This window comes from Rhinopithecus bieti, unplaced genomic scaffold, assembly GCF_001698545.2.
Source record: "Rhinopithecus bieti isolate Rb0 unplaced genomic scaffold, ASM169854v2 scaffold_37406, whole genome shotgun sequence".
NCBI lineage: Eukaryota > Metazoa > Chordata > Mammalia > Primates > Cercopithecidae > Rhinopithecus > Rhinopithecus bieti.
The window spans coordinates 12,459-22,965 of record NW_016815452.1 but is presented as its reverse complement, the minus strand read 5'-3'; the positions used below and the strand labels follow the sequence as shown (position 1 = coordinate 22,965).

Genomic DNA, 10,507 nt, shown 5'->3' with positions numbered 1-10,507 from the left:
TTTTTTTTTTTTTTTTTTTTTTGAGACAGAGTTTTGCTCTTTCACCCAGGCTGGAGTGAAGTGGCGCAATCTCAGCTCACTGTAACCTCCGCTCCCCGGGTTCAAGTGATTCTCCCACCTCAGCGGCTCGAGTAGCTGGTAGCTGGGATTACAGGCATGTGCCACCACGCCTGGCTAATTTTTGTACTTTTAGTAGAGAAACGGCCAACATTTCACCATGTTGGCCAGTCTGGTCCCGAACTCTTGACCTCAGGTGGTCCACCCATCTCAGTCTCCCAAAGTGCTAGGATTACAGGTGTGAGCCACTGTGCCCGGCCTGGATTCTTTATAGAAATTAATAAGCTGGTTCTAAAATTCATATGGAATTTCAAGGAACCAAGAATAGCCAAAACAATCTTGAAAAAGAAGAACAAGTTGGGGAACTCATATTTTCTGATTTCAAATCTTACTACAAAGCTATACTAATCAAGACAGCATTTACTGGCATAAGGATAGACATATAGCTCCATAAAATAGAATTAAGAGTCCATACATCTATGGTCCATTGATTTTAGACAAGGGTGCCAAGACATTTTAATGGGAAAGAGTAGCCTTTTCAACAAATGGTGTGGGTACATTTGTGTACTCACACACACAAAAATGAAGTTGTTTACTTAAATCACAACATATACAAGAGATAAAATTGATTTAAAAAACCCAAATATAAGAGTTAAAACTATAAAATTCTCAGACAAAACAGAGGAGTAAATCTTAATAACCTTGGGTTAGGCAGTGATTTCTTAAGCTCTGACAACAAAAGCATAAGCAATAGGAAAAAAAAGTGAAATTTCATTTCATCAAAATTAAAACTTTTGTAAATCAAAAGACATTAACAAAACAGTGAAGACAACCCACAAAATTGGAGAAAACTTTTGCAAATTACATATTTGATAAAGGATTTGTATCTAGAATATAAAAGAACTATTATAACTTGATAATAAAATCACAAATAAACTCATTAAAAAAATGAGCAAAGGGCCAGGTGTGGTGGCTCACACCTGTAATCCCAGCACTCTGGGAGGCCAACCCAGATGGACCATTTGAGCCCAGGAGTTCCAGACCAGCCTGGGCAATATGGTGAAACCCTGTCTACAAAAAATGAGTCAGGAGTGGTGGTATGCACTTGTAGTCCCAGCTACTCAGGAGGCTGAAGTGGGAGTTGAGCTCTGGAGTTCGAGGCTGTAGTAAGTTGTGATTGTGCCACTACCCTCCATCCTGAGCTACCGAACGACCATCTCAAAAAAAAAAAAAAAAAATTAAGCAACTAAAAAACTTAAAAAAAAATGTTTAAATGAGCAAACAGTCTGAATAGAATTTCTCCAAAGAAAATAAATAAATGATCAATAAGCACATGAAAAGATGCTAAACATCAATAGCTACCATGGAAATGCAAATTAATACCACAATGAAATACCACTTCACACATCCAGGATGCTAGAACCAAAAAAAAAAAAAAAAAAAAAAAAAAAGATAAAAAATGTTAGGAAAGAGGTGGAGAAAATGGAACTCTCACATACCGCTGATGGGAATGTGAAATGGTGCTGCCACTTTGGAAAACAGTCTGGAAGTTCTTCCAGTGGTTAAACATAGAGTCATCATATGATCTAGTATTCCCACTCTTAAGTATATATACCCAAGGTATATACACCCAAGAGAAATGAAAACATATGTCCACACAAAACCTTTTACAAGAATACTTATTCACAATCACCAAAAGTGAAAACAACAAAATGTCCATCAATTGATAAATGAATAAAATGTGTCATATCTATCAAAGGAATATTATTTATCAGTAAAAACAAAGTACTGATACATGCCATAAGATAGCTGAATGCTGAAAACATTATGCTAAGTGAAAGAAGCCAGGCCGGGCACTGTGGCTCATGCCTGTAATCCCAGCACTATGGGAGGTAGAGCAGATTACCTGAGGTCAGGAGTTAGAGACCAGCCTGGCCAACATGGTGAAACCCTGTCTCTACTAAAAATACAAAAAATTAGCTGGGCATGGTGGCAAGTGCCTCAGGAGGCTGAGGCAGGAGAATCGCTTGAACCCAGGAGGCAGAGGTTGCAGTGAGCTGGAATGGTATCACTGCACTCCAGCCCAGGTGACAGAGCAAGACTCTGTCTCAAAAAAGAAAAAGAAAGAAGCCAGTCACAGAAGACCACATATTGTATGATTTCATTGATTTGAAACTTCTAGAGGCCGGGCCGGGTGGGTCACACCTGTAATCCCAGCACTTTGGGAGGCTGAGGTGGGCGGATCACGAGGTCAGGAGTTCGAAACCAGCCTGACCAACATGGTGAAACCCTGTCTCTACTAAAAATACAAAAAAATTAGCCAGGCATGGTGGCACACGCCTGTCATCCCAGCTATTGGGAGGCTAAGGTAGGAGAATAGCTTGAACTCGGGAGGCAGAGGTTGCAGTGAGCCGAGATCATGTCATTGCACTCCAGCCTGGGCAGCAGAGCGAGACTCTGTCTCAAAAACAAAGGAACTTCTAGAACAGGTAAATACATAGATATATAAAGTAGATTAGTGTTTGCTTAAGACTGGGAGGTGGGAGGCCATGGGGAATGATAGCTATGGGGTGTGATGTTTCTTTTGGGAATAATGAAAATGTTCTAAAATTGATGATGGTGATGGATGCACAGCTCTATGACTAAACTAAAAGCCATTGAACTGTGTATTTGTTTTTTGTTGTTCTTGTGTTTTGTTTTTTGGTTTTTTTGAGATGGAGTCTTGCTCTGTCACCCGGGCTGGAGTGCAGTGATGCCATTTCGGCTCACTGCAACCTCTGCCTCCTGGGTTCAAGTGATTCTCCTGCCTCAGCTTCCTGAGTAGCTGGGACTACAGGCACATGCCACAACGCCTGGCTAATTTTTTGTACTTTTAGTAGAGATGGGGTTTTGCCATGTTGGCCAGGCTGGTCTCAAACTACTGACCTCAAGTGATCTGCCTGCCTTGGCCTCCCAAACTGCTACAATTACAGGTGTGAGCCACCCCGTGACTGGCCTCCTCATACTATTCTACCTTTGTTATGTTTGACACTTTTCCATAACAAAAGATAGATTTTTTTTTTTTNATCCCAGCTATTCGGAAGGCTGAGGCAGGAGAATCGCTTGATCTTGGGAGGCAGAGGTTGCAGCGAGCCAAGATTGCACCACTGCACTCTAGCCTGGGTGAGAGAGCGAGACTCCCTCTCAAAAAAAAAAAAAAAAGAAAAAAAAAAAGAGAAAGCACCACTGACAATTCTGTTGCTCAGTCAGTGTAGAATCACCGCTCTAGCCCTACAATTCTACCTCATGTTCCTCAAACATGACAGGCTCTAACATAGGGGTCATCCAACCACGGCCCAAGACCAAAACTCTAGCTCAACACCTGGCTTTGTAAATAAATTTTTTACTGGAATACAACTATAACCATTTGTTTATGCTTTGTCTACAGTTGCTTTCATGCTACAATGATAAAGTTGAGTACTCTTGACACAGACCACGTGGCCTGTAAAATCTGAAATATTTACAATCTGGCCCTCTACAAGAAAAGTTTGTTGACTTCTGTTCTATATTTGCTCTGCATCTTCACACTTTTCCTCAAACTCTGTTCTTATCTTGACAAGCTCATGTTCACACTTCAAAATTCCAATCAGCATCATTTCTGCAAATCCTGAACTTAGCGCCCCTTTATATTTTTTCATCATCCTCTGTACTTTCTCCTATTATGTCACTCATTATTGTTTTTTCTAAGATGTCTGTTTAATGACTGCCTCCCTGACTACATGTTAAGCTCTCTAATGACAACACTCAGAGGGTCTTACTCACTATAGTGCCTGGTTCATTGTATACGTATATTAAAATTTATTCAATGAATATCTCCCGCACCCTGCACACTTTTTTTTCATTTTGTTAAATTTCTCAATGTTCCGGTCTGTTAAGGGAATCCTGAGTCCAAATTCCTTCAGGTTATTTGTAATTCCACCCTGTTGTCTCATCCATGCATTTCAGATACTACCATTTGAGTTCTTCTCCATGTCACACACACATAATGTTGAAAGTGACAGGGCTGAGAATTAAGTCCTGAAAGGACACACACAAACATAAACCCTCCTCCATTGATATCAATCCATTAAATCAGCAGTCTTTGACTAAGATTCTAACTCTAATTGTACTATCATCTAGCCTACATTTTCTATCTTGTCTAGAAGGATTTTATGAGAGCTTCCACATCTATGAAGCCTTTCCTTACATGGCACCACCTCTACCCAGGCAGGACTGGACTAATCACTCCCCCATCCTTCTTACAACTGAACCTTTTCTCATTTTGCCACACTGTATTATAGTAATTTGTTTACAAGCCTGTCTCTGCTACAAGCCCAAGCTCTCTTAGAGGACAGAAACTTACTTAAATTAACTGGAATCCCAGAGCCTAGCACAATGCCCAAAATTTAGTTGTTACTTAAAAAAAAATTACTAAACATGTCTTACAATTCAGACACATTAAATTTATGGCATTTCCTATATCCGCCATCACAGTATTACTATACAAAATCTAAAATTCTTTAAATACCCTTACCTTCAGCAAAAAGGAAACAGCATAACTCAAGAAAGAAGGATGATGGATTACATTTAAACTGTTTTTATATTCAGTCACTCCAGTTTTTTCTAGGATTTCAGGGTCAATATATATTCCTTTCCCAAAGGGTTTAGATGTCCACAGGCAACCAACCATTGATGTCAAATAGTGATTAAATTCTTGATAAGTCTTGCTGCTGAAATTGAACTCTGATTTTGTCTAACGGGAAAGAAATAAAAAATTGTCACTATCACCTATTCTCCCTTTCCTTCTTATTCCCATCAGGTCATAAATATCTAGACTTAATTTTAAACAACAGTGATTTAACACAGAGCTTTCTTATTCATACCTTTTGTACCAACTCATTTTCTTTGCAGCAGTCAAATTTTACGATACCTAACAGAAAAAACAAACAGAATGAAACATTTAACATGACTTTGAACATAATGCCTTTGAAATGGTAAAATTTAAAAAAAACCCATACATTTTAAATGTAAATATATGCAAATGTGCATATACACAAATATCCAGTGGTCTAGTTAAGGATTTTATCCTTTTGTGGTACATTCTCAAGTGAAAATTAATAGAGGCTCAATAAGTTGTATACTTAAGTTGTATACTTGACTAAATAAAAAATAAGCAATGAAAAATGCTTTCAATGTTTCACTATTACAAATTTAATAGAATTCTCACTCATAAATGGGAGTTGAATGATGAGAACACATGGACACAGGGAGGAGAACATCACACACTGGGGCCTGCCAGGGGGTGGGGGGCAAGGGGAGGAAGAGCATTAAGACAAATACCTAATGCATGCAGGTCTTAAAACCTAGATGATGGGTTCATAGGTGCAGCAAACCACCATGGCACATGAATACCTACGTAACAAACCTGCACGTCCTGCACATGTATCCCAGAACTTAAAGTAAAATAATTAAAAAAAAATTAATAGAGGCTCAAAAGCAGTCACTGATAAAGAATATATTTTCCTAATGTAAAAAAAAAAAAAGGTGCAGCAGAAAGGATAAAGGGGAAATTCTTGTCTGAGAACTATTAACAACTAATTAGTTTTTAAACATTTTAACCTTGACATAGCCCTACAAGTTATGCCAACAAGGTCTACACTAAGCTGAGCATGGTGGCTCATGCCTGTAACCCCAGCACTTTGGGAGGCCAAGGTGGGTGGATCACCTGAGGTCAGGAGTTCGAGACAAGCCTGGCCAACATGGTGAAACCCTGCTCTACGAAAAATACAAAAAATTAGCCAGGTGTGGTGGCAGGCGCCTGTAATCCCGGCTACTCGGGAGGCTGAGGGGGAGAATTGCTTGAATCCGGGAGGCAGAGGTTGCAGTGAGCTGAGATTATGTCACTGCACTCGAGTGATAAGAGCGAAACTCCGTCTCAAAAAAAAAAGTCTATACTTATGGACTGAAGAAACTAATTTCAGTCCACAAGTGAAAGAATTAGAGGAGACCAGAAATAATACTTATAGTTTCACATAATTGGCAATAGCTCCCCTTATCTCCCAGAAAATGTTATTTTTACCGGAGAAGCTACAAACACTCAAAGCAATTATCACCAAATGACTAATTTTTCCTGAAGACACAGCAATTAGAATGAACAACGCTGAGTGCAACAGTACCATTGCACAACAAGTCCTTAACTATGATTTTTTTTTTTATTCCGTAGCCACAGCAGTGGAGGAGTTAAAAACAACACGGCTACCATGGCCCCATATCGGAAGGTCATGTCCAAAAGCAAGCCACATTTCCGATTTCCAGAGGCCCTGGCAGAAGACGAGTAGGAATATTTATTGTATTATAGCTGAAAGAGGAAGAGAGAATTATAATACATTGTTTCATAAAATGGTAAAAAGGCTTTGTACCTGTGCATAATAAAACACAGCTGGTTCAGGATGCTGGTATCCAGGCTGAGGAGTGCAGAATAGAAGATCCCAGGAGGAAACAACACCACTAACGGAAGGTTATAATTTATATATATGTCACACACCTTGGAGGAAGAATGATAACATCAGTATATAGAGTATTCCCCAGAACTCCTCAACTAAGTTCACCCAAAGAATCATCAGTATAAGATAAGCAATAATACAACATTAGCTTTGGACATGCCTAACTCCTAAATAAACAAGTAACTACAAGCTTGCTTAAAATATACTTTACCAAACATCAACCACACTATAGAGGATTATTTCCAGAAGGCCATTACTCAAATCTTTCATTTTTTGGGGGGGAAAGGTCTTAGAGTTAGGGGGACAGGGTAGATTAAGGAAGTATTTCTTTCTCCTTAAGTCCCATAATACTTATTTATCATATGAGTTAGCTGTCAACCTAGAAAACAAAGAAGCATGTTTCTAAGCAAATGCATAACACAAGACAACTAGGTATTAGTAGAGGAAGCTGGGAAAAGTGAGACTATAATGGATACTTCATGGATAATATTAAATTGGTGCAAAAGTAATGGCAAAAATTGCAATTACTTTTGCACCAACCTATAGTTCTGTCCAAGTCATATACTATAAAACAATAAAAGGGTACTAGGTAGCAAGAGAAGTAAGGCAATTGAAAGGTAGAAATGGAGATCTGAAGAAACAACAAGATATTTTTGGTTTCTGCCAGGGTTGGGAATGGGATGAACAAAAAATAATGCTAACAACAGACTTCTCTCTAGGGCCAGTATTAACACAGGTCAATGTAGTGGTACCTGGCCCTAAATAAAGGCATTTGTTTTTCCCCTTTGTTTATGAAAATGAGTTATTCTGGCGAGAAAATAATCATGAACTCCAAAATGTGAGGTTATTTTAATGATGCTAATAAATAAGATCATAGCCCACTTTAATGGTTGTACATAAAATTTAAATCCTTTCACAAAAATCCCAATGGGGAAAACAGTAACGTTACCTTCTCATAGAATCCAAATAGAAGTGCAGCAAGAAGTTCTGTTGCTCTCCACTGTGCACTGCAGTAGTGGACAGCCACCCTACATATGGAGCAGTTTAGACAAGAGTTCGTGGATCCAACGTTGTCTCTCTTGCAATAAGAAACCGTAACATTCAGGATACAAGAGTAGGCAAAAGTGTTCACATTTCCAGCTAAAGGTGTAATAATACAAAGGAAAAAGGTTTGGTGAAGGTTTTAAAACTATCAGTGCTCTAATGTATAATTTACTTTTTACCAAAATCACCAGTGATTATCATAAAACTACCCTTAGCCTTCAGGGAAGCCATGAGACGAATTCATAGAACATTCTAAACAACCAGACTTACTACGTAAATAACAGACAATAAAGCATTAAGCTCCAAGCAGTTATGAAAATTCTCAAGTGCGAAAATATCAAAACCACTAGAAATATCAGGTATTCCACCTAACAGTTAAGGGGAGAAAAAGGTTCACATAAAAAGTGGACATGAAAAATTCCTGGCCAAGCACAGTGGCTCACACCTGTAATCCAGCACTTAGGGAGGCCCAAGGCAGGCAGAGCTCTTGGAATCCAGGGATTTTGAGCCAGCCTGGGCAACATGGCAAAAGCTCTTTACAAAAAAAATACAAAAATTAGCTGGGGTGGTGGCATATGCTTCTAGTTCCAGCTACTCAAGACGGCTGAGTAGTGGGAGGATCGGCTTGAGCCCAGAGGCTCCAAAGGTTGCAGTGAGTGAAGACTGCACCACCGCACTATAGCCTGGGAGTGGACAGAGCCAGACTGTTTAAAAAAAAAAATTTCAGGCAGGTGGCAGTGCTTACGCCTGTAATCCAGCACTTATCGGAGGCCTGAGGAGGGCAGATCCACTGAGGTCCAGCGTTTGAGACAAGCGTAGCCAACATGGTTAAACCCCGTCTCTTACTAAAAATACAAAAATTAGCCAGTGTTGGTGGGTCCCTGTAATTCCCATCTACTCGGAGGCTGAGGGCAGGAGAATAGCCTTGAACCCAGAAGGTGGAGTTGCATGTGAGCCAGAAGATCATGACACTGGACTCCCGCCTGGGCAATACAGCAAGACTCTGTTTCAAAAAAAAAAAAAATTCAGGATAAAATGTGAAAATGGGCAAAATGATATAGTAAACTAGAAAACAATGACAACTAATTTATTCCAACCAAATCAAATGTGGTTTAAAGGAATAAACATCAAATTGACTTTAGGAATCGTTTTCCCATACCGTCAGTTAACATTGCTACACAGATGCACGGGAAACCTACACTACACAAATCAAACTCAGTTTCGGCTGAATTTCCTGAGCTTTATAAACATGCTGACATATTTTCACTTGATTTGGCGGGCACAGTGGCTTATGCCTGTAATCCCAGTACTTTTGGGATTGCTAAGGCAGGCGGATCACCTGAGGGTTGGGAGTTTAAAGACCAGCCTGGCCAACATGGTGAAACCCCCACCTCTACTAAAAATACAAAATTAGCCAGGTATGGTGGTGTAAGACCGTAATCCCAGCACTTAGGAGGCTGAGGCAGAAGACTCCCTTGAACCCAGGGGGGGAGTTTGCAGTGAGCCAAGATCATGCCATTGCACTCCATCCTGGCCACTGGGTGATAAAATGAGCTCCGTCGTCCAAAATAAACAAAATAAAGAAAGAAAATATAATATACACACATAAAGGAAAAGATACATGTATAAAGGAAAAATATACATATACATAAGGGAACATATAAAGGAAAATTATACATATAGGACAAAAATATTACATACAGGGAGAATATATATACTTATATATTTCACTTGAATTCAATTCAACCCTAAAACGGGAATTAGCAAAATTTTTGTATCTTTTATTCTTCTAGTCAAAAGCAGATCTGGCTATTTTATATTCTCCCCAGATCAATGAATGGAGTCTCTTACAGCACATATGGGTATTAGTTCAATCCATCCATCTACTCACCACTGTCCTTCAATCTCTGACAATGTTAAATGGATTAGGAAAAGACTTACAAATTTGAATTCATAGTTTTGCCCTCCTATCTAGGTAGTTAACGATGGTTATGCATAAGGAAAAGAACATGTATAATCTTAAGAGTTTCAGAGATGATGATAACTCTACTACTGCCCACCACGATAATTCAGTGCCAAGGCAATCAAGGAAGGATCAGGAGACCATTCAAATAGGTGAGCAACTACACATAGCCAGCTGGCTATTTGCAAAACTATATCTTTTTTTTCTTTTTTTGAGATGGAGTCTCACTCTGTCGCCCAAGCTGGAGTGCAGTAGCACAATCTCAGCTCACTGCAACCTCCTTCTCCCAGGTTCAAGCAATTCTCGTGCCTCAGTCTGAGTGGCTGGGATTACAGGCGTGCACCACCACACCCAGCTAACTTTTGTATTTTTACTACAGACAAGGTTTCACCACGTTGGCCAGGCTGGTCTGGAACTCCTGACCTCAAGTGATCCGCTGGCCTCGGTCTCTCAAAGTGCTGGGATTACAGGCATAACTGTATCTTAACTATGATTTTTGGTAGCACTTGGCAACTGTGTCTGAAATAATTTGAAACAACGACGATTGTTCAGAACAGCCTCTTTTGAAGTGTTTCTCCACAAGACACTATTGGCATTTTGGATGAAACAATTCACTGTTCAGGACTGCCTCCTACTTCCCACCCACTGGAGCACATTGAGCATCCCCATCTTCCACATACTAAATGATGGTTGCAACCTCTTCCCAGTCACTGTGACAACGAGAAATGGCCCCCTTTGAGAACCACTGTTTAGAAGTTTTCTACCCTTCTCTTTTTATGATATATAACTACAATTTACTCCCTTTTGACAGTGATATGGCATATGGTCACATGATAAAATAGGGCATTATACCTATATTTACTAAATAAAAGAATTATTGAAAACTTGAACTATACTATATAATGCCAAACATTGATATGGC

The 10,507-nt window shown here is 39.5% G+C and overlaps 1 protein-coding gene across 1 annotated transcript in view; it reads right to left on the bottom strand.

Annotated features, from left to right (window-relative positions):
* LOC108515964 (centromere protein I-like) overlaps window positions 1-5,005 on the bottom strand; it is a gene marked incomplete at its 5' end in the record, with an annotated part of 16,769 nt that extends 11,764 nt beyond the window's left edge. The window contains 2 exons of the mRNA XM_017853172.1: window positions 4,610-4,828; window positions 4,959-5,005. Of these exons, the coding sequence (XP_017708661.1) occupies window positions 4,610-4,828; window positions 4,959-5,005 (266 nt within the window). The remainder of the gene's footprint in view (window positions 1-4,609; window positions 4,829-4,958) is intronic.
* Between the last annotated feature and the right edge of the window lie 5,502 nt (window positions 5,006-10,507).